Source organism: Rhinatrema bivittatum, chromosome 8 (assembly GCF_901001135.1).
Source record: "Rhinatrema bivittatum chromosome 8, aRhiBiv1.1, whole genome shotgun sequence".
NCBI lineage: Eukaryota > Metazoa > Chordata > Amphibia > Gymnophiona > Rhinatrematidae > Rhinatrema > Rhinatrema bivittatum.
This window is the reverse complement of record NC_042622.1, coordinates 75,259,486-75,284,413: the sequence shown is the minus strand read 5'-3', so window position 1 is coordinate 75,284,413 and position 24,928 is coordinate 75,259,486. Positions and strand designations below refer to the sequence as shown.

At 43.7% G+C, this 24,928-nt stretch overlaps 1 protein-coding gene across 1 annotated transcript in view; it reads left to right on the top strand.

Moving 5' to 3' along the window:
* Positions 1 to 5,800: 5,800 nt before the first annotated feature.
* The window catches only part of MYH7B (myosin heavy chain 7B), a 138,431-nt gene continuing 119,303 nt past the window's right edge, over positions 5,801 to 24,928 (top strand). The window contains exons 1-2 of the mRNA XM_029614647.1: positions 5,801 to 5,948; positions 8,434 to 8,594. Of these exons, the coding sequence (XP_029470507.1) occupies positions 8,492 to 8,594 (103 nt within the window). The 5' untranslated portion in view covers positions 5,801 to 5,948; positions 8,434 to 8,491. The remainder of the gene's footprint in view (positions 5,949 to 8,433; positions 8,595 to 24,928) is intronic.

Sequence of the window (24,928 nt, the reverse complement as noted above, 5' to 3'; positions counted from 1 at the left end):
AACATATCATCAAGGATCTTTACCCCATCCTGGACAATGATACCATTCCCTCATAGGCTGTGGGAGAGCAAGCTTATTCTGGTCTACTGACAACCTCCAACCTCAAATGGATATTCACCAGCAACAACAAATTATACAATAATGACACCAACTCAGGAACCCAACCCTTCCAGAAACCCAAATGCCAACTCTGTCCACAAAGTAACCCAAGCAACACCATCACAGGAACCAACAACAACAATTACAATACCCAGGGCTCATTCATCTGCTCTTCTTCCAATGTAATATATGCCATCATCTGCCAGCAATGTCTCTCTGCTATCTACATAGGACAAACAGATCAATTCCTAAGGAAAATCTGACATTAGAAATGGCAACATTCAAAAAGCAATAGGTGAACATTTTAACCTTCAACCTTCCAGGATATTCTCTATCTGACCTTAAAATTGCCATACTTCTAAAAAAGAAATTCAAAGGAACACTCCAGTGTAAAACTGCTGAATTGGAACTCATCATAAAACTTAAAACATCACCCTAGGTCTGGACAGAGACAATGGCTTCTTGGCACATTACAGCTATCTATGAACTTAACTGTTCTCAGATCATTGTCTTTTCACACTTACCTCAATTGGCAGTAGTCTGGACTATAATGTTATTATCACTTTGTTTCCACACCCTATCTGCCAATGCATACTCAATGCTTTCTCTTTGTTCTGTATCTCCCCCGATCCCTATATATTGGTAATACTGGATATCACATCATCAAGGTATTGTTAAGAACAGAGTTGAGAGTTCAGATTAAAGACTTGGGGGCAGAATAGTTGGTATTGGTTTAAATATAAAAACACAAGAAGTGCCATGCCCAGCATTCTGCCTCCAACAGTTGCCAGTCTGGGTTGCAAGTTCCTGGTAGTTCCCTAAAAGTTTATCTGTTTCTTGTATTTCACTCCCAAAGATAAGTCTTGGCTTTCCCAAGTCTACCTGGCTAATAATTTTTTATGGATTTTTCCTTCAGGAACTTGCCCAGTCCTCTTTTGAATACCTGCATGTTAGTTGAATTGATAACATACTCTGGCAACAAATTCCATCCCTTTATAGTGCGCTAAATGAAAATATATGTCCTCCAATTTGATTTAAGTTTACAATGGCTAGTTTCATGGAGTGTCCCCTAGTCCTAATTTTATTTGAAAGGGTAAATAACCAATCCCCATTTATCTGTTCCATCACACTCATGATTTTATAAATCTCAATCATATCCCCTCTCAGTTGTCTCTGTTCTTTGCTTTGGTGTTTACTGACGAGGATGTTGGGGAGATACCCCTTCCGGAGATGGTTTTCATGGGTGATAATTCAGATGAACTGAACCAAATCATGGTGAACCTGGAAGATGTGGTAGGCCAGATTGACAAACTGAAGAGTAGTAAATCACCTGGACTGGATGGCATACACCCCAGGGTTCTGAAAGAACTACAAAATGAAATTTCAGACCTATTTAAATTAATATGTAAGCTATCATTAAAATCATCTGTTCTACCTGAAGATTGGAAGATGGCCAGTGTAACCCCGATACTTAAAAAGGGGTCCGGAGTGATCCGGGAAACTATAGACCGGTGAGCCTGACTTCATGCCAGGAAAAATCATGGAAACTGTTATAAAGAATAACATCACAAAACATTTAGATAGACATAGTTTAATGGGACACAGCCAGCATGGATTTATCCAAGGGAAGTCTTGCCTCACAAATCTACTTTCTTTGAAGGGATGAATAAACATGTGGACAAAGGTGAATCGGTAGATGTGGTGCATTTGGATTTTCAGAAGGCATTTGACAAAGTCCCGCATGAGAAGCTTCTAAGAAAACTAAAAAGTCATGGGATAGGAGGCGATGTTCTTTTGTGGATTGCAAGCTGATTAAAAGACAGGAAACAGAGAGTAGGATTAAATGGTCTGTTTTCACAGTAGAAAAAGGTAAACAGTGGAGTGACTCAGGGATCTGTACTTGGACCAGTGCTTTTAGATATATTTATAAATGATCTGGAAAGGGGTATGACGAGTGAGGTGATCAAATTTGCGGATGACACAAAATTATGCAGAGTAGTTAAATTTCAAGCGGATTGTGATAAATTGAAGGAGGATCTTGTGAGACTGGAAGATTGAGCTTTCAAATGGCTTATGAAATTTAACGTGGACAAGTGCAAAGTGATGCATATAGAGAAAAATAACCCTTGCTGTAGTTACACAATGTTAGGTTCTAACTTAGGACTTACAACCCAGGAAAGAGATCTAGGCGTCATGGTGAATAATACATTGAAATCATTGGCTCAGTGTGGGTGTGGTGATCAAAAAAGCAAACAGAATTTTAGGAATTATTAAGAAGGGAATGGCAAATAAAACAATGGATGTCATAATGCCTCTGTATCGCTCCATGGTGGGACCGCATTTTGAATACTGTGTACGATTCTAATTGCCGCATCTCAAAAAAGATATACCGTAGTTGCAATGGAGAAAATGCAGAGAAGGGCAACCAAAATGACAAGTGGCATGGATCGGCTGCCTTATGAAGTAAGGTTAAGGAAGTTAGGGCTGTTCAGTTTGGGGAAGAATCAACTGAGGGGGGATATGATAGAGGTCTACAAAATCATGAAAGGACTTGAAAAAGTTAATATAAATTGGTTATTTACTCTCTCAGATAATAGAAGGACTAGGCAGGCAGCACTCCATAAAGTTAGCAAGTAGCACATTTAAAACAAATCAAAGAAAATTCTTTTTCACTCAGCGCATAGTTAAGCTCTGGAATTCATTGCCAGAGGATGTAGTTACAGCAGTTAATGTAACTGGATTTTAAAAAGGTTTGGATAAGTTCCTAGAAGAAAAATTCATAAACTGCTAATAATTAATAAGCAATAGTAGCTTGAGATTTATTTAATGTTTGGGTACTTGCCAGGTACTTGTGACTTGGACTGGCCACTGTTGGAAACAGGATACTAGGATTGATGGACCCTTGGTCTGACCCAGTATGACAATTATTATGTTCTTATGTTCCAAGCTATAAGGGAGTTTTTCAACCCTCTTTATAATTTTTGCCGCTCTTCTGTGTACCTTTTACTATGTCTTTTTTGAGATTGGGCGACCAGCACTGCACACAATATTCATGGTACAGTCACACCATAGCCCAGAGGCATTATGATATTCTCAGTTTTATTCTCTATTCCTTTCCAAATAATTCCCAACATTTGATTTGTCTTTTTGACTGCTGCCATTCACTGAGCCAAAAATGTCAAGGTATTGTCCACAAGAACTCTGAGATTCTTTACTGTGTGGTGACTCCTAACCTGGAAACCAGCATAGTGTACCTGTAACTGGGATTATTTTTCCCTATATGCATTACTTTGCACATCTCCACATTAAATTTCATCTGCCATTTAGATGCCCAGTCTTCTAGTCTCACAAGGTCCTTACGCAGTTCCTCACAATCCATTGCTGTTTTAATGACCCAAAAGAATTTTATGTTATCTGCAAATTTGGTCACCTCACTCATTGTTCATGTCTCTATTTCATTTATGAATATGTTAAATAGCACAGGTCCCAATACAGACCCCTAGGGCAATACACTAATGATATTTAACTGGTAAGGCAAGACTTCCCTTTGCAAAAACCATGTTGACTCTCCCCTATTAAACAATGCATGTTTACGTGGTCAGTAATTTTATGTTTAAAAATAGCCTCTACCATTTTGACCAGCCCCCAACATCAGGCTCACCAGTCTATAGTTTCCTAGATCACCCTTGGAGTCTTTTTTACAAAGTGGCATCACTTTGGCCACTATCCATTCTTCTGATACCTTGACTGTTTTAAATATAAATATATATATGCTAATCTAGGCAATGTAGTAGAGAATCAGAGAGGAAAATAACTGAGAAGAACAGATGAGCCAATTGGTCATCATTTGCCATCATCTACTACGCAACTATGTTACTGTCTGTGTTACTATGTAGAAATGTATGCAGAATTATGCTAAAAGTCACTTTTTCTGAAATAGAAATCATTTCTGCTAAAACTATTTATAGCAGACTTTTAAAAAACGTTTTCATGTCACACATTTAATATCAATCAATTTGGATCAAGGCAAAGAAAAATCTACAGTTTGCAGTCAAGTGATTCAGAATTTATGAAAGAACCATCACCTCCAAGACATTTTGTCAGTGAGTGAAGCAGAGAAATCTCTGAAAAGACCTGTAGACAGTGTGACATTCTAGACTGCATACAAACAGAAATAAGGCTATCTTACCAACCAATGAAAAATCAATATATTTCATTCCATCCAATTAAAGTTCCCTATCCCCTATGTCCAGATATCAGGTTTTTGTTACAATTGGTCCACTGATTCTAGAGTTATTATGAGTGAAATTTCTCTTATCCATTGCTTATGGGCAAATTGTCATCATCATCATCATTATCATCATAATGTCAACTCTACCTCTCCCTCTCTACACCCATCCCGAAAAGATCACTTGCATATTTTGAAAAGTACAAAAGTCAGAAGTCAACCCAAGGGCCTACCTCTATACAAACTTTGGTTCTACTGGGTCTAACTATTTAAAACGGAAAGAGGAGACACATGTGCACACACACAGATATACTCAGCACTGACTTGGGCATGCTTGTTCCTGGTGAGATGGTATATAAATAATAAATGAATGAATGAAATGAAATGCTCCTAAGGAACTGAGGCTAAAAAGGACAACATAACCCTAGGAAGTGGATGGTTCACTTTGTCAGAGCTCACTGAGCAGACAATTGTCAGACCACTGCAGACTGAGTGGCAAAAATCAAGACCATTCTTAGAGGGGGTGAATTGTGGCAACTGCCCCAGGCTCCACGCCATGAGGGGCCTAGTGCCTCAACATTTCAGCAACTTTCAGTGTTCTGCCTGCTCATGGCAAAATTCTTCTTTGAGGTGCCGTAGTCCTACAGTTGTGCTGGATGGCTCTTAAACCTCTTCTCTCACTCTCTGAGTGTGCTCCTCCAACTACCCCTTGACCCTGGTGTAATCCGCAAAGGCCAGCAGGAGGAATCGGAGAACAGCATCTCATACCCACAGGTGCCTCCTCCCCTGCCAGCTTCAATCTGAAGTCTGAACCATGCAGGGCTTCATACTCTCATGTGACCCACTGGCCTTGTATGGTTCAAGCTTCATCTCAGAATTGACAGAGGAGGCAGACAAAGGTAAGAAGTATTACTCTTTTACTCTCCTTGCTAGCGGGAGAGATTTGGGAGGGAAACAATTGATAATTGGGCCTGGGGTAGGAGGAGAAAAGAGCGATGATGATTGCACCAAGATGAGTCTGCCCAGGCTGATTCACCCCATATGCTGTCCTCACCTCCCTAGGATCAATCCTAGGTAGATATGCAAAAACTTTCTCCAGCTTTATCAATGAAAATCTCCTAGTATATTCAACAGTCACAATGCAGGGTCAAAACTGAAAGAGATTAACACTGGATCTAAATTGTGATATATCTGCTCCTATGAATTTGCAAAACCTGTAACCATGCTCTGTGATGAGATATCAAGCAAACAAATGTTTTGCAAAAAGCAGGAGAAAGTTTTTAAAAAGTAGAGGAACCTATGGGTGATTAGTAACTTTATCCTTAGCTTTAATGAGCAGTAGAAAGGAAGAGATTGTGTTCTACTGTTTCCCCCAATGCTAGTTCTATCTGCCTTGCTTCTGACAATACTGTAATAAAAATAACTGTCCAGTCCCTGCAAAGAGATAATGTTTGAAGTTTGCCTTTTGTGTAGCTCTGGGCAGGAGGGCAGTGGCAGAGGAGATGTAGACATGACACATGGGAATATTTGACATACCTCTTCTTGTGCTGACCTTGAAAGACACAATAAAAGGGGAGCTGCACTCACACATGCACAGACGTTTCGCAGTTCTGTAGCCAAGGTTGGTAAGAGCATGCTTTTGTGTGTGTGTGTGTGTGAAATACTAACTAACCGTCTCCAAGTAGCATGGCGAGGAGCAGAGAAGGGACTTCTTCAGTGTTAACATTGGAAGGGTGATGCAGGTTTGATTCACTAGTGTTAGCGATTAAGCAAACTAAGACAAGTGCCACCAAGAAAGCATGCAGCCCAGCCGCTGTTAGCATAGGAAAGATTTTCTGTAATATTTCCCTGGCAGTCCAGATCTATTGTCCTTTCATTTCTGTTTAATAATAAATTAATATTTAGCAGAAGAACAAAATGGTTATTTTTTATTTTTGAATTCCCTTAATTACATTTTTTTTTTTATATTCATGCTAAAAGGCACGAACAGAAACAAATTAGCACATGGTAAAAGTAGAAAAAGCAAGAAAATGAAAGAAAAAGTCTTTTCAATGAGAAGGCGCACAACTTAATCCCACATAGAAAGTTAAAGTCCACAAACAGGAAAGGAGACAAGAAAAAATTAATCATATAATAGAAAGTTAATAACAAGCATTTAAGAGAAATTGTTCCAATGAATACAAGAAACATTTACTTAATTATATATTTAGATTTGTTGCCTGGGAAAAAGCCCACATTAACAAAAAAAATCTTATTTCCATTCCAACAACTATTTCTGCAGTTAGGATAGTGTGTTTAACAGGAGTTTATAGCACTTTCTAATTTTTTATATATGAAGCAAAAAAGTGAAATGAGTGTTAATATTACATTGTTATTTTTCTAATGGGTGGTGCCATCATAGCAATTATTCCATTCAGTCTAGAGAAGAAAGTATTTATCTGAGTGGCTTAGATAAGCTATCACTGTTGAAGGTGTGATTAAATTGTTCAGGACACTGTCAGCAAAAAATATCTGCTGACCTAAGTGTGCTGGAAGAGTAAATGAGAGAAGAAAGACAAGCAAACCAGGTCTTAAGCTTACCTTAAACCTGCTGGATTTGGCTGCTATCTATTACTGAAGGAGCCTAGTGTTAGCACAATAGGCTGAAAACCAGGAGAGAGGTAGGGTTCAAATCTGTAGGCAGCTTACTTCACACTCTACTAACTCAAGTACAAGCTTTTTCCCCATAGACACCAAATAGGAGAAAACCTTTAGCAAATAACTCCCAAGGGACAGATTCATTAAGACTTTTCTTCCATTTGGTGTCTATGGGAAAAACCCTTAGTGACTCAGGTCCTTAGATTGTAAGTCATCTGGGGCCAGGGAATACCTACAGTACCTGCATGTAACTCACCTTGAGTCACCAATGAAAAGAGGTGAGCTAAATCTAAAATTATTAAAATACTACGGAAAAGATAAACTTTCCAAATGTAATGGCCTGAATATCATGAAGCCTGTGCCTTTTGTTGTTTGTGGGAATGTGGGTGAGCAAAGAGGCCATGTCAGAATTTCAGCTCAATCTATAGAAGATCCATCCTAGATCTTAAGTGAAAGTGGCATGTTTCTATTTACTCTTGGGCAGTGAGAAAAGTACAATGCAGTCCAAAATGTAGAGACCAGGAGCTGCAAGATGGAATAAAGCTGAGGTGCAAGAGAATAGGGAAATGCCAACTGTAAAGCTGGCATGGTGGCGTTTTTCTTTCAGCAAAGCTTTCCAAAAAGAACACAGAATAGAAAACAGTCCAGCATTCTCTGTCAGTTCCATGCACTAACTTCAGGCATAAGAGATATTCCTGCTGAGTGTGAAACTGGGCTTCAGTGTTATGTCTCTATTGCATACCGAAGAAACAAAGCGGAAGCCAATCCAGTAGGCTGTGAGACAGTGAAGACAATAGGAATCGGATGATGAAAACAAGTCCTGGTTCAATCAATTGCCCCTGAGGCAGTTCTATTGCATACTGTGCACAAATGTTTATGCACCGTGCACAGAAAGAGAGTTTAAAGATGGTTTATTGAGCTTCCGAGTAGAAAAAGATAGGAGAAGGGAATAAGGAATCCAAGGAGAGAGGTGTCCTCTGAAGAGGAATAGAAAGTGAAAAGAGTCCCCTAAGAAAAGGTGGCGAGCAAGGGGTTCCTATCAAGAGGAGTAGGAAACCCAGAGGGGTCTTCTGAGATGGAGCAGGGTTCAAGGAATGCTGTCCTCTATGGAGAATCAGGGAATGATGAGCATGAATGGATAAGGAGCAGGGAGCAAGGGGGTAAGGGGTCCTTTGAGGAGAAACAAGGAGCAAAGGGGATTCTCTTAAGGAGGAACAGGAAGCAAGGGGGTTCTTTAAGGAGGGGTCCTGTCAAAAGGAGAAGGGATCAAGGCAGATGGTCCCCAAGGAGAAGCAAGAAGTGATGGGCATACACTGAAGAAGAGGAGGAAAGAAGGGGGTCCTCTGGGGAGCAACAAGGAGAGAGACAAAAGGGTCTTCTGAGGAAGAACAGAGTGTGACATTGGTTCTCAGAGAAGATAAGAGATGCTCTTAGACAAAGCCTAATTCTTTTCCATTGGTTCTTTGCAGTGATCAACAGCACGCTACTTCGTCTCATCTTACTGTTGTGCTCTGTGCAACAGCCAGCATGGCGCATGTTATGCTTGATATGTCTGAGTTTGGGGAGGCAGCGGATTACCTTCGGAAAAGTGACAAGGAGCTAATGAAGCTGCAGACCATCCCCTTTGATGGTAAGATTATCACCAGAAGCTCTCCTTTCATTATAGATATTGCCTGTAAAATTCCTGGCAGGAGAAATGTGCTTATGGGAAATAAATGCAATAGAGGTAATCAAAGAAGAAAATGGATGTTAATGTACTACTTTTTGAATGGTGGCATTTGTTCTGAGGGAAGAGTTTTCTGCCCTAAGCAGAAGCAGCAGGCACAGAATAATGGGACCTCAGTTTCTAAAGCAGTCCCATATATGCGTTGAATATAATTTTTTCTTGATGCCATTTAATTATATAACAATTAAATCTCTCTAGCTAAAGAGATCTGATTGGAAGACTTTGGACTTGGCCAAGCTAGAATTACCAAGGGTCAGAATCACTAACAGAACTTGGCAAGAAATGTGCATAGCAGCTTTATAAAGTCTAGCAACAGGCTTTCACCCAGAAAGGAAAGAGTATTGCAGTTTGATCCTCCAGGAGAAGTGGGGAGGATGTATTTGGTCACCCAGGAGGGATGGACCTTGCAGCTGACTGCAGGCAGAGTTTGGTGCCCCAAGAAGGGTGGACCCAGCTGGTGATTGGAGGCATCAGTCGACCCCTCCTGGGGACCAAACGCCAATGCTTTTCTCAAGCTGGAAAGGATCCTGTTGCTAGGGATTATGAGTGCTGCTGTACCCATGACTTGCCAGGTTTGGTTAGTGATTCTGGCGCTTTGTAATTCTAACTTGGCCAAGTCCATGGTCCACCAGTCAGCTCTCCTCTGCAAGAGAGATTTAGTATGACTTGGTACCGCTGAGTAATACTGGTATGACAGGCGTGCCATTGCAACCATTCACACAGCAGCGAACACTGAGATCTCAAAAGAAAGGACTACTGACTGTATCCACAATAAGGAGCACACTCCTGATGCATGTGAGAGATCAAGTATTTTCCATAGCAGGTCCAAAACTTTGGAATTCCCTACCTGAGATGCTACGTTTGATACCAGTCAGAAAAAGATTTAAATGTGAACTAAAAACATGGCTATTCATAAATGCATACAAACTAACTTAGAAACAACAGAATGTAGAGATCTGCAGTAACCAGAAGGACAAGAGATACATTAGATGCATGAGGAACAAATATAACTAGAGTTCTAAAAAAGCTCAATGAACTGACTAATATGTAAAATCTGTTATATAGTTAACAGATTTTACATGCTATTTCTCTTCTTCATGTCTTATGTCATAGATCTATAGTTAATATGAATTTTATTTTGTAAATCGTTGTGATCTATACATGGAACGATGGTATATAAAATGTCTAAATAAATAAATTAAATAAATAAATTAAATTTCACATTCGGTATTCACCTGCAACATGAACCCTAACAATGAACTATGATTCTTATTCAAAATCACTGAAACCAGAAATTCACCCTACCCTAATATATATTAAAATTGCTCCAAGCTGACTAAAAATGAAGCCCTGCCTCAAACATGACTAACTCCTCACTCTTCTTCACTCCCTGTCTAGCTCAGGTTTTGTACATAGATCTCTTGTACACTCACCAAACTTCCACTACTTATGTGCTTTTGTAGCATTGTCCTGTTATAGTATTTATATGTACTTAAATTGACTATTTATTTCCCATGTACTATATCCCAGACAGACCCAGCTTTGAAGTCTCTTCTTGAAAAAGCATGATATAAATAAATGATGAGCCTTGAATTATAAAAACAGAGAATATAACAGCAGATAACGACCATAAAAATTAATCTAGGGAACTTTTTCATGTGATTAGTGAACTTCTTATTGCCTCCGCTTCTCAGCTCTTTAGGTTCAAATATGTCCCAGACTGTAATGAAACTGCTAATTAAGAATATGATAGGCCATGCTGAATCAGACCAAAGGTCCATCGCTCCCACCATCTTGTCTCCGACAATGGCCGATCCAGGTCACAAGTTACCAAGCATTTCCCAAACAGCAGATCCATTCTTGTTGCTCACTTGCAGGGATAAGTGGTGGCATTCCCAAATCTACCTGGCTAATAATGGCTTATGGTCTTTTTCTCCAAGAACTTGTCCAAATCCCTTTTAAACCCAGCTATGTAGATGCCTTGCCCACATTTTCCAGCAAGAAATTCCACAGCTTGATTGTGCACTGAGTGAAAAAATACTTTTTCCAATTTGTTTTAAATCTGCTACCTGTTCGTTTCATGGCATGTCCCCCTAGTCTTAGAACCATCTGAAAGGATAAATAACTATCCCTATCTACCTGTTCCTCCTTACTCATAATTTTATAAACATTTATCATAGCCCCTCTCAGTTACCTCTTCTCCAACCTGAAGAGCTCTAACCTGTTTAGCTTTTTTTTCATAAGGGAGCCATTCCTTCCCCTTTATCATATTTGTTGCAGTCTTTCTATACTTGTTCTAATTCTATATCTTTTTTGAGACAGGGCAACCAGAACTGTACATAAGACTCAAGGTGCAGTAACACCATGAATCAACACAGAGGCCTTAAGATATCCTCTGTTTTATTTTCCATTCCTTTCCAAATCATTCCTAATATTCTATTTGTTTTTTGACCGCTGCCGCATACTGAGTTGGGGATTTCATTGTATTGTCCACATTATAAATTGCAGTAATCTACCCTCATAATATACTTAAAAGCACATTCTTTAAATACGGAGCCAAAAGAAAAGCCTTAGGTCTTGCAAGTATGTCCTCGATTCAAGATAATTAATTATACACCAGAAAAAAAATTAATCAGCCCTCAAAATTCAGCTGCTATCAAAAGTAAATTCTTGGTGTTTTTTTTAGGTTTGTCTTTTGATTTAATGTATTATTTTATGTTTTTTAAACTATATAATCCATTGGACTATATTATGTGGAAGACATGTCCAGGTCGAGAGACTTTGAGCTGGGTCTCAAGATATTTTACACTGATTAGTTATTAATGTTCTCAATCAGGCAATATAATTTCCCAATCTTTGATGTCTCTGGCTTGATTTTATGGCCCAGCGTGTCTCTTTTTTCTCATTCTCTGGTCTTGTCTATGTCCGGTCTTTGTTTTCTCTCTCTGGACCTGATTTTCAAAAGCAGTTACATGCTGAAAAATGGGTTTCACAAGTATAAATGCACTTTAAGTAGGCTTTTGAAAATTGCCACAATATATGCCCTTGAATTGTCCATAGGATTTGCCAGTGTAAGTGCACTTTACACTGGTAAATGGCTTTGGAAAATTGCTAAAAGCAAATAATAAGGTGGAAAGGATGAGCGGTATACATGCTAGTGACAAACCATGTGTCAATGATATAGCGCTAAAGGCTCTGGGATCTTTGCAGAAATTATCACATCAAAAGCTCAATAAGGATGCTGTCAAGCATTTCCAACTTTTATTCAATAATGCAGTAGATTTTGGACCTCTGACACGGACCGTGTTTTGCCACATTTTTGGATCTGGAGCCATAATTAAAAGGGTCAGCCGGGGGCAATTGAGCCTCCATATACTCTCTTATATAGCACTTGCTATTATTTGCTTTATGTAGCCATTCCTGTTATTTTTGTTTATTTTATTATGGATCCTTGTTTGTTGACACCCTCCCCTTTATCTGTTGGCATTTTAGACAAATTCTGTCCCTCCCGACGCAGCCTTAGTGGCGAAACACAGTCCGTGTCGGAGGACCGTTATCTACTGCATTATTGAATAAAAGTTAGAAATGCTTGACAACATCCTTATTGAACTATTTCTGCAAAGATCCCAGAGCTTTTAGCGCTATACCATTGACACATGGTTTGAAAATTGCTACAATAGGAGTTCATTTACACATGTAAATCCTTTTGAAAAAGTACCCCCTCGATCTTTTTTCTGTTTCAATTCTCTCTCTGCCTTCTTTCTCTTTCCTTTTTAACTTTTTCTATGTGGAATTTCAAATAACAACCAAGAAGCATAATTCTTGTACAGAGTCAATGCCTATAGGAATAAATATTATCAATTACTAAGGAAATATAAACCGAATGCATTGTTAATAGTCCACAAAAAGAAAAAAAGGATCATACTCTATCTGTAAGGAAACAACTAATAATTTACATGGACACAAAAATCCAGACCAACTGAACTACCTAACAAATTCTCATAATCCCGGCAAGGAAAAAGGCCTGGAGACCGGGGAGGAGGGAGAACCTGACAAACACTGCCTAGAAGTTATAAAATTAGATAGTTGCATAAGGTCCAAAGACATATATTTTTACCCACCTCAAATTTAACACATTTGCAAGGAAATTTCAACCAAAATAATCCTCCCAATTATAGTACATCAGATTTTAATAAAAGAAATGTCTTCCTTTTCATCTGTGTTGCCCCAGCAAAACATTTCAGAAAATTAATTATTTTGAAATCTAGAATGGGCGTTAATCTATTACGGAAAAAAGCTTCAAAACAAAGGCCCTGTCAGAGTCAATCAGAAAAGTCACCAAAAGGGTTGATAAAGAAACCTCTTCATCAGATGATGACCTCTCCAAGAAATCTGTCAAATTCAGAACATCCTGAGCTGAAGTCACTGTACTAGGACCATTTTTAGCAGCTGGTAAATAATAGGCCTTGGCTATGGGTGGAATCAAATTCTCAGGAACTTTTAAAATTTCCAAGAAATATTTCCCTAGCATCTGCAAAGATGGCACAGATTTTTATTTTGAAAAGCTACTTCTTCTGATATTCTTGCCTCATTTTCCTTGGTCTCTAACTTATTCTGTTATGCCAAATGTCCCAAAGGTAAAGTTCCAGCAGCGTCTTGTAAAACAGGTATCTTGGGTTCCAGATCAACAAGCCTTACAGGAAGTTGAGAAATGTCTCGTTAGCCACTCTGTAGCAGTTCTGACTGCCCCTCTTGTTGCAGTGTATATTGAGCAAGTTGTGCAGGCGATAATGAGATGGCTTTCCAAATCGAGCTGAGCATTATTTCCTGCAAGAAAACTTAGAGGGGATCAGTTTAGAAAGAATCAGAAATTTCAGACGGCTCCCCTCTCACATCCTGCCTTGGTACTCATCTCCCTTTCTTGCCGATGCTGTCTGGGACTCTATGCCAACTGAGCCATTATCTCCAATCTCTTCTCAAAGTCAGCTGGACACGTTTTTTTTTAAATATTGACCTCTCTGTGATTCTGGTTGCTCCCCTCCTTACATTTCTCTAATCACATGTAAAAAACCTTGGGGCTGACGTCCGTACAGTAACTCAAAAAGTGAGAAACCAGTGCATGCTTGTGGTACCTCTCATAGGGCAAACATCAGATAGGAAATCAGTCGATCCCACTTTCTTACGTCTCTGGCTAGTCACTTCTTCCACATTCCTTTCAACATCTGATTAAATTGCGCCACCAACCCATCTATCTGTGATGGTAGGCAGATGCACATAAGTGTATTATACCTAGCAATTCCCATACTTGATGGTGCAGTTTAGACACAGAGTCATTTTCAAAGAGAATTCTGTAGGTAAAGTAGGGCCTCATTTTCTAAAGTATTGCAGGACTGCGGTACTTTAGAAAAATGCGGTAATGAGGGGCGGGGGGCCGAAACAGGGGTACGGTCCTCTGCTAGCCGGCAGCGAACGCACCTCCGTGGTGCGATCGCTGCTGGCATCGCGCCCAATAACTACACCATAGAAGGTGTAGTTATTGGGCGCGAAATAGGCAGCTCAAAGGCTCCTTACCTTTTCGCTGTCCGCGCCGTCCTCGCAGAGTCGGCCCCGGTGATGCCCCGACTCCTCCTCTTCCGGGGCCAACTCCGCCCCGATGTAGGTAGCGCAGGCGTGCGCTACCTTCGCTAGCTATCGCAGGCTTACGCTGTTAGTGCAAGCCTGCGATAGCCTTAGAAATAAGGCCCCGTAGTGATCTATCCATAGAAAATGAGCTTTAGAAAACTGCAGACACACTATATGAATATACTTTTACATACATAGGGGAGAGATATTCCAGGGAGTGGAATCCAAGTAGGTTGGAACTTACTTGCATACTTTTTGTTTTAAAAAATATGAATGGAAATTCTCTTGGTAAAATTATGTGCACCAAATAGCAATTGTAATTGTGTATGCATAGTGTTGCTGGGATAATTTTCAAAGTGGGTTTATGCATGCAAGTTTGCTTTGAAAATTGGTGTGATTTATATGCATATTTCCTGGCTAACTTATGTGTGGTGTTACAAAGTTACCTCCAAAATTAGTTTCTCAGTAGGTTAATCCCTCTTTGGTAGAGTTGGCAAAACATTTTAACCAATTCCCATGCTGTTGCTTTAGCCTACACTGAAAGTAAGGGAATTACTTACAGGAAACTGGTAAAGTAATCCACCCTTACCAATATATTGAAATCATGAGGCAACTTTGTCCTTGATAAAGTTTCCTCAGTAGGGATTAAAGGAGCCTTGTATTGCGGCTTGCTTTTGACTAGTTTTGCACTCTGAGCAGGATTTAGAAAAATTTCTCAGCTGATGGCTAATCCCTGGCCAAAAATCCATGTGTGATCCTTTCTTCAGTATTCAGGACACCTGAATACTGAAGGTGTCCCATTGGTGGGTGTGCATGTGCCAGAGCTAAAAAAAAACAGCTTTCTGAAGATCTTTAGGGAGCAATAGTGGCCTATAAATAGAATCCTTTCCTTCCTTCTTAAGCACTCTGTGTAACAAGCAAGTTATCAAGTGGTTTTTAAATAAGGGCACTGTATCTCAGAGTTTTTATTTATCTTCTCCATGAGGAGTACTTTCACTTGGTTGAAGGACTCTTTAAAATTCTGATCCCTATTCTGTTCTTACCTGAAACAGAGAAACTTCTCTATCACTTTATCACCCAAACACTTCCAGACAGTCCTCAAATCTTCTCCTGAATTTGCTGCTATCCCTTGTATCTTTTCTTGTCGGCATTGCTTTCGTCTTCTAGCTCTCTCCACTTTTCCAAGTACTTCTGGTTAAAATGGAAAAATCTCCCCTGGCTTAGTTAGTGCTGTCTTTCTCTCCATCCCTCTTCCTCTCAGTATGGGTAGCCACTTCTACATCGGTACTACCCAACTTATCTTCCAATTTTTTGTCATACCAGAAAGAACAACTTTTACCACAGCTACATCTAATTTCGATCCTTTTCCCTTCCACCTCCACTTCTCAATCGATTCAGAGATAGGAACTTACCTCCCCATTAACACAATGAACCTTGAATAGTCTATTCTTTTCTTCTGGTCTCATTTTCTTGCTGATATATCCTACCCCGATGCTTAGAGTGTTTGGTAAGAAAATAAGGACTTGTAAGGAAGTAGGAGAATAGAAGCTGAGAGATATATTTAAGGACTAGATTCTTCGAGCATTTGAAGACTAGTCAGAGTGTTGGCTTGTATCCTGTATTTGACTGGGAGTTAGAGTAACTGAGTTAAGATTGGCCTGATGTGGTCAATTGCTTTGGCCCCTACAAAAATTCCATCAGCTGAACACTTCATGGCCTCCCATTGATCCATCTTTCTCCACTGCAGTCTATTTAAAATGTGGCCGCACAACTTATCTTTCTCCAATGTCGCTCCCCTCTCAGTGCGCCTCTGAATGCAGTTTGAGTTTTTATTCTCTGACAAATGCATTCACTCTGCAGCTCCACATTATCTGTCTTCTCTTCTCCCTCTCTGCACCTTTCCTTGTGAACTCTGTTAATCAGGCAAACTACACTTGTCTGTGTTCCTCTTCCTCACTGTTAACTCCTGACTCCATTCTTTCTACCGTGCTGACCATATGTATAGAATACATTTCCTAATTTGGTGCATCATGCTCTGTCTCTTGCTATATTCAAATTCAGTCTAAAAACTCACCTTTTTCAGGCTCCTATTAAATTGGAAACATTTCTATACAATATACGCACTTTCCACAGACTTTTGTCAAGTCATGTATCTTTGTCTTGACTAATTGTAAGCTTTATGGAATAGGGACTGTCTTTTATATGTATCTGCACAGTTCTACTACTACTACTACTGCTTAATATTTCTATAGTGCTACACGACATACACAGCATTGTACAAACATACAAAAAGACAGTCCCTGCTCCATAGAGCTTACAATCTAATAAGACAAACATACAGGATATGAACCTCGGTTGAAAGAAAAGAAAGTTAGCCAAGTCTAAAAGCAGACAATCAGGCATAAGATTTAAAAGCAGTTTCAAAAAGGTGGGTCTTTAGATGGGATTTAAACATGGCAAGAGAGGGAGCATGAGGCAGTCGCACCAGTTCAGGAAGACTATTCCAAGCACACGATGCAGCCAGGTGGAAAGCACAGAGTCTGAAATTGACAATAGAGGAGAAGGGCATGGATAGGAGTGACTTGCCCAATGAGCAGAGTGCACAAGGACGGGTGTAGAGAGAGATAAGAGAGGAGAGGTAATGAGGTGTTGCAGAATTAAGGCATTTGTAGGTGAGAAAGAAGAGTTTGAACTGTACGCGGAGCAGATAGGGAGCCAATGCAGTGACTTCAGAAGAGGGGTCATGTGAGCATAGCGACTTTGGTGAAAGATAAGTTGCGCAGCTGAATGTAGGAAAGATTGCAGTGGAGAGAGATGGCTGCTGGGAGACCTGTGAGGAGCAGGTTGCAATAGTCTAAGCAGGAGGAGAAGAAAGAGTGTGTAAGAGTTCTGGTAGTGTGTTCAGAAAGGAAAGGACGTATTTTGGCAATGTTATAAAGAAAGAACTGACACATTTTAGTAGTGTTTTGGATAATCATAGAGAAGGAGAGAGAGGAGCCGAAGAGGTCTTCAAGGTTATGAGCTGATGGGACAGGGACGGCGACCGTGTTATCCACAGAAACAGAGAAAGGAGGAAGAGGGGAGGTGGGCTTTTGGGGGGGGGGGAGTGAAGATAAGGAGCTTCATCTTGGCCCATGTTCAGTTTAAGGTGGTGGCAGAACATGCAGGTAGCAATGTCAGACAGGCAGGCTGAGATCCGGGATTGGATTTCTGGTGAAATTTCTGGTGTAGAAAGGTAAATCTGGGAGTCGTCAGCATAAAAATGGTATTGAAAGCCATGAGAGGAAATCAGAGCACCAAGGGAATTAGTATATAGTGAGAAGAGAAGAGGGCCCAGGACGGAGCCCTGAGGCACACCAATTGATAGTGAAATGGCTAGGGGCGGTTCTATGATGAGGCAGGATGAGGCGGCCGCTTCAGGTGGCAGAATTTTGAGGTGGCAATAAATGCCCTCTCAGAATGCCGCTGTGGCATCTGCCTCAGCCTGTCTGCACCTGCCGCGGTTGCCTTAGCCTAGGCTGGCGGCGGCTGAAGAAGAACAGAAAGAGGCTGGGCTTGGGCCACTGCCAGAGCTCAGGCCAGCGGCGGCTGAAGAACAGAGAGAGGACCCATGTGAGAGAGATGCAGCTTGCTTGTGTGTGTGTGTGTATGTGTGTGTGCACTTTGTGAGGTAGCTTGCTTGTGTGCGTGTGCTTGGGTGAGAGGCAGCTTGTGTGTATGTACATGTGTGTGAGACCGCTTGCTTGTGTGTGTGTGAGTGGCAGCTTATAGGGATGTGAATCGTTTTTCAACGATTAAAATTATCGTCTGATAATGTTTATATCGTCTTAAATCGTTATAGAACACGATACAATAGAAATTCTAATGATTTATCGTTAAAAATCGTTAAATCGTGTTAGTGCGCACTAACTCGAGTTAGTGCGCACTAACTCCCCGTTAGTGCGCACTAACTCGATTTAGTGCGCACTAACTGAAAATGATACAAATAAACACTTTCCAGGTCACTGAAGGTCAGTTAGGAATGAATATGTGTTCCTATTGGCTGGCTGCCCTCTTATCTATTGATGTTACCATCAATAGATAAGGGGATGGGAAATGGAACTGGAAACTAACAAACACCAACAGAAAATGAAACAAAGTGTTCACACTTCCCAGGTCAGTAAAGGTCACTTAGGAATGAATATGTATGTATGTATTCCTATTGGCTGGCTGTGCTCTTATCTATTGATGTTACCAATATGGTTGGGGGGATGTGAAATGGAAACAGTTGGAAGCTTGACAAAAAAAGTAATGTAATGATCAGCACTCACGTGACTAGAACTTGTTTGTTTATTATTTTTGTTAGCAGGCACCTGAAATGCTAGTGCATGTTGAATTTGCCAATCACTGTGCATTTTAGAAAGGTGGTCCTGGCTGGAACTGTACACAGTTCAAATATATGTAATTGATTGTTGGTAAGTGTATTTTTTAAGTAGCCACACTGGCACCAGTATGTTTACTTTTCCTCCTACTTAACTCACTAGCTCAGCTTTGTAAGAAGGGCTTCTCTGCTTGTGTGTTGTTTTTGTTTGGTGTGAGGAGAGCAGAAACATCAGATCTTTATTCAATCTACTACAGTCATCTCTTACAGTGCCCTATCCCTATTAATACCAGGAGTGTTGTGATCTTCCTGCACACAGTGCCCTAACCCTGATACCAGTCTGAGACAGCTCCCTCCCTGCATTACTAGTGAGAGGCTGGCTTCACAGACAGGGGGGAGCTGCCTGACCCTCACTCCTGACTTCCCCCATGTCCCAGCTAGTGAATGGTGTGTGGGGGAGGGGGGGGGGGGGGAGGATGGTGAAGTCTGAGACAGCTCCCTCCCTGCATTACTAGTGAGAGGCTGGCTTCACAGACAGGGGGGAGCTGCCTGACCCTCACTCCTGACTTCCCCCATGTCCCAGCTAGTGAATGGTGTGTGGGTGAGGGGGGGGGAGGATGGTGAAGTCTGAGACAGCTCCCTCCCTGCATTACTAGTGAGAGGCTGGCTTCACAGACAGGGGGGAGCTGCCTGACCCTCACTCCTGACTTCCCCCATGTCCCAGCTAGTGAATGGTGTGTGTGGGTGAGGGGGGGGGAGGATGGTGAAGTCTGAGACAGCTCCCTCCCTGCATTACTAGTGAGAGGCTGGCTTCACAGACAGGGGGGAGCTGCCTGACCCTCACTCCTGACTTCCCCCATGTCCCAGCTAGTGAAAGGTGTGTGGGTGAGAGGGGGGGGGGGAGGATGGTGAAGTCTGAGACAGCTCCCTCCCTGCATTACTAGTGAGAGGCTGGCTTCACAGACAGGGGGGAGCTGCCTGACCCTCACTCCTGACTTCCCCCATGTCCCAGCTAGTGAATGGTGTGTGGGTGAGGGGGGGGGGGAGGATGGTGAAGTCTGAGACAGCTCCCTCCCTGCATTACTAGTGAGAGGCTGGCTTCACAGACAGGGGGGAGCTGCCTGACCCTCACTCCTGACTTCCCCCATGTCCCAGCTAGTGAATGGTGTGTGGGTGAGGGGGGGGGGGGGAGGATGGTGAAGTCTGAGACAGCTCCCTCCCTGCATTACTAGTGGGAGGCTGGCTTCACAGACAGGGGGGAGCTGCCTGTCCCTCACTCCTGACTTCCCCCATGTCCCAGCTAGTGAATGGTGTGTGGGTGAGGGGGGGGGTGGATGGTGAAGTCTGAGACAGCTCCCTCCCTGCATTACTAGTGAGAGGCTGGCTTCACAGACAGGGGGGAGCTGCCTGACCCTCACTCCTGACTTCCCCCATGTCCCAGCTAGTGAATGGTGTGTGGGTGAGGGGGGGGGGGGGGGGAGGATGGTGAAGTCTGAGACAGCTCCCTCCCTGCATTACTAGTGAGAGGCTGGCTTCACAGACAGGGGTGAGCTGCCTGACCCTCACTCCTGACTTCCCCCATGTCCCAGCTAGTGAATGGTGTGTGGGTGAGGGGGGGGGGAGGATGGTGAAGTCTGAGACAGCTCCCTCCCTGCATTACTAGTGAGAGGCTGGCTTCACAGACAGGGGGGAGCTGCCTGTCCCTCACTCCTGACTTCCCCCATGTCCCAGCTAGTGAATGGTGTGTGGGTGAGGGGGGGGGGGGTGGATGGTGAAGTCTGAGACAGCTCCCTCCCTGCATTACTAGTGAGAGGCTGGCTTCACAGACAGGGGGGAGCTGCCTGACCCTCACTCCTGACTTCCCCCATGTCCCAGCTAGTGAATGGTGTGTGGGTAAGGGGGGGGGGAGGATGGTGAAGTCTGAGACAGCTCCCTCCCTGCATTACTAGTGAGAGGCTGGCTTCACAGACAGGGGGGAGCTGCCTGACCCTCACTCCTCCGGGGTATTGTGATCTTCCTGCACACAGTGCCCTATCCCTAATACCAGGAGTGTTGTGATCTTCCTGCATGCAGTGCCCTATCCCTATTAATACCAGGAGTGTTGTGATCTTCCTGCATGCAGTGCCCTATCCCTGATATCGGGATGTGTGCAAGAAGATCACAACACCCCCGGTATCAGGAATAGGGCACTGTGTGCAGGAAGATCACAACACCCCCAGTATCAGGAATAGGGCACTGTGTGCAGGAAGATCACAACACCCCTGGTATTAGGGATAGGGCACTGTGTGCAGGAAGATCACAACACTCCTGGTATTAATAGGGATAGGGCACTGTGTGCAGGAAGATCACAATACCCCTGGTATCAGGGTTAGGGCACAAGTTCTAGTCACATTGACTGATCACATTACTTGTTTTGTCAAGCTACCAACTGTTTCCATTTCCCATCCCCCATATACTGTCAGTAGGAAACTTGGTAACATGAATAAATAAGAGGGCAGCCAATAGGAATACATATTCATTCCTAAACTGACCTTAACTGACCTGAAAAGTGTCAAATTGTATCATTTTCAGTTAGTGCGCACTAACTCCCAGTTAGTGCGCACTAACTCCCGTTAGTGCTCACTAACTCGAGTTAGTGCGCACTAATCGGAAAAAAACGATTTTTAACGATTTTTTAACTAAAAAATCGTGCCTAAGACGATTTTCTTGCCCTGCCACACGATTTCTATCGTTAAGACGATATGGAAAACGATTCACATCCCTAGCAGCTTATGTGTGTGTGTGTGTTTGTGAGAGAGAGAGAGAGAGATTGCGAGTCTGGTGGAGGGTGAGAGAACATGTTTCAGGGTGCTTGGGGGGGTGTGAGAGAGAGCATGTGTGAGGGTGCTTTCATGTTGGTGCCAGAGAGAGGGAGCCTATGTGGGGGCAGAGGGGGTAGGTGGGGCAGAGGAGGGGGAGGGGGCGAGGGGGGAGGGGGCGAGGGGGACACCATCTCATTCTTCACCTCAGCAGCAGATTGTCTTGAGTCGCCCCTGGGAATGGCAGTAGAGGAGGAACCACCAGAGGAAACCCTAAAAGTGCGATGGGAGAGGTAAGAAGAGAACCAAGACATGACAGAGTCCCAAAATCCAATCGAGGACAGGGTATCAAGGAATAGGTGGTGATCAACAGTGTCAAAAGCAGCAGACAGGTCAAGGAGAATAAGGATAGAATAAAGACCTTTGGCTTTAGCCATAAAAAGGTAATTGGAAACTTTGGCAAGGGCTGTTTCAGTTGAATGTAGAGGGTGAAAACCAGTCTGGAATGGATCAAGAAAGGCTTGAGATGTAAGAAAGTCAAGACAGTGGCGGTGAACAGCACATTCAAGTAGTTTGGATGTAAAAGGGAGAAGGGATATGGGACGATAGTTGGCAGGACAGGATCCAGTGAGGGCTTTTTACAGAGTGGTATGATTACAGCATGTTTGAAGACATCATGAACAGGAAGTTCAGTGGAGAGTGATAGATTGAGGATGTGACAGATAGATGGATAACTACAGTGGAGATGGAGCTGAGGAATCGGGTGGGGACAGGGTCAGTGGAACAAGTAGTGAGTTTGGAGGAAGGGAGAAGATGAGCAGTTTCCTCCACTGTGACTTCAGGAAAAGAGGAGAGAGTGGCAGAGGCTAGGGGTAGAGGAAAGAAGTGGGGAGAGGAAGGTAAAGGTGAAATAGCTGAGAGCTCAAGACTAATTTTGTGCTCCACTAGTATGTCTACCAATGCTTTAAAAATAAGTAGTATTAAGAAACTACTGGGGAACCACATATAGCATTCTGGTAAGCCTTCTTCCCAATAAGGTTAAGAATCTGAGGATCCTTCCCCCGGGGCAGAGAATAATGACTCATTGATTTCTAGGTTTTCTTGAAAGCAGATTCAACCATTACCAATTGGTGTAGAAACTGAGACCCATGGCAGATTGGCCTATCAGGCATTTGGGCACAGGGGCAGATTGGCCTATCGGGGGATCAGACATCCCCCGGTGGGCTGGTCGCGCTAGTCACTTGGTCTGCCGAGTGCGGCCGTGACAGAGCCGCACTCGGCAGACCACATGGTATCTCCTGGGCCGGCTGGGCAGCAAATCCCCGGGCCAGTCTTCAGCGGGAATCCACCGCTGTTTGGGCATGTCCCAGTAAGTCGGTCAGGCCAGTCACATGGCTGCACTGGCTCCACCTGAGAAAGTAGGATTTCATCCAGAGCTGTGCTGCTCTGGATTAGTGGGTCTTTCCAGTCTCAGCGGCAGTTCAGTAGCAGCAATTCTCAGTCAGGGGTTAATTTTCTTTTTTTTTTTAAGCCCTGGAGGTAGCAGAGCAGCACAGCATGGATCACTTCTGGCTCCCCTTCCTTCAGAATAAGTTGGCAGAGCAGAGCCTGGGGAGCTATAAAAGCAGCACACATCCAATGGAAAAGTGCCAGGGGTGGAGGAACAGGATAAGTGGGAGGCAAGCTACAGAAAGGAAGGGGTGAGCCAGGAGGAAGTACCTCTGTAGTGTTAGTGAGGTGGCTGGCTGTGGAGCCAGTAAGTCTCCTAGAGAGTGGGTGTACAAGAAGGTGTAGGAATGGGAAAGGGAGAGGGAGAGGGCTGCTGCAAATTAGAGGACTGGCAGCAAGCAAGACGTTTACAAGATGATGCAGCAGTGCTGGGGCAGGGCGCACTTCCTGACAAAGCTCATGAGCAGCAGCACAACAGCAGAATGTATGTGGGTGCCAGAAAAGGAGTTGATTTGTACAATGCATGTACAAATCAACTCCTCTTATTAGAATTTTCCTCACTTCTAAGGTCCAAAATTCTTTACTGATGTCAATTTTACAATGGATATCTCTGAATCAGTGGCGTAGCTACGGGTGGGCCTGGGTGGGCAGTGGCCCACCCACTTTCCATTCAGGCCCACCCAAATTTCTTTGCAAGACACTGCAGCCAATAAAAGCAGACAGCATCAGCAGGCACCCAAGGGAGAAAAAAAAATAAAATCAGCTGGTGTGTTGCGGCTCCCGGTGTCCCACAGCCCCAGTAATACTTCCCTTTATCTTCTTCCTGCCCCCGTGGGCCAATGGGAAACCTCCTATCTTCTTCCTGCCCCCGTGGGCCAATGGGAAACCTCCTCCCTTCGACCTGCCCCCGCGGGCCAATCGGAAGCCTTCTTCCTGCCAGTGGAAGGAGGAAGCCTCTGATTGGCTGGTGGGGCAGGAAGAAGGGGGTCATCAGGGTGGGAGGAGTGGCAGTGTTCAAGCCACGGGCTGGAAATGCAGGGCAGGGAGGTGACTGGGGTGTGTGTGAGACAGAGACTGGGCAGGGAGGGTGACTGGGGTGTGTGTGAGAGACAGAGCCTGGGCAGGGAGGGTGACCTGGGGTGTGTGTGAGACAGAGCCTGGGCAGGGAGGTGACTGGGGGTGTGTGTGAGACAGAGACTGGGCAGGGAGGGTGACTGGGGTGTGTGTGAGACAGAGACTGGGCAGGGAGGGTGACTGGGGTGTGTGTGAGACAGAGACTGGGCAGGGAGGGTGACTGGGGTGTGTGTGAGAGACAGAGCCTGGGCAGGGAGGGTGACTGGGCTGTGTGTGAGACAGAGACTGGGCAGGGAGGGTGACTGGGCTGTGTGTGAGACAGAGACTGGGCAGGGAGGGTGACTGGGCTGTGTGTGAGACAGAGACTGGGCAGGGAGGGTGACTGGGGTGTGTGTGAGACAGAGACTGGGCAGGGAGGGTGACTGGGGTGTATGCGTGAGAGACAGAGACTGGGCAGGGAGGGTGACTGGGGTGTATGCGTGAGAGACAGAGACTGGGCAGGGAGGGTGACTGGGGTGTATGCGTGAGAGACAGAGACTGGGCAGGGAGGGTGACTGGGGTGTATGCGTGAGAGACAGAGACTGGGCAGGGAGGGTGACTGGGGTGTGTGTGAGACAGACTGGGCAGGGAGGGTGACTGGGGTGTGTGTGAGAGACAGAGCCTGGGCAGGGAGGGTGACTGGGGTGTGTGTGAGACAGAGACTGGGCAGGGAGGGTGACTGGGGTGTGTGTGAGAGACAGAGCCTGGGCAGGGAGGGTGACTGGAGTGTGTGTGAGACAGAGACTGGGCAGGGAGGGTGACTGGGGTGTGTGTGAGAGACAGAGCCTGGGCAGGGAGGGTGACTGGGGTGTGTGTGAGACAGAGACTGGGCAGGGAGGGTGACTGGGGTGTGTGTGAGACAGAGACTGGGCAGGGAGGGTGACTGGGGTGTGTGT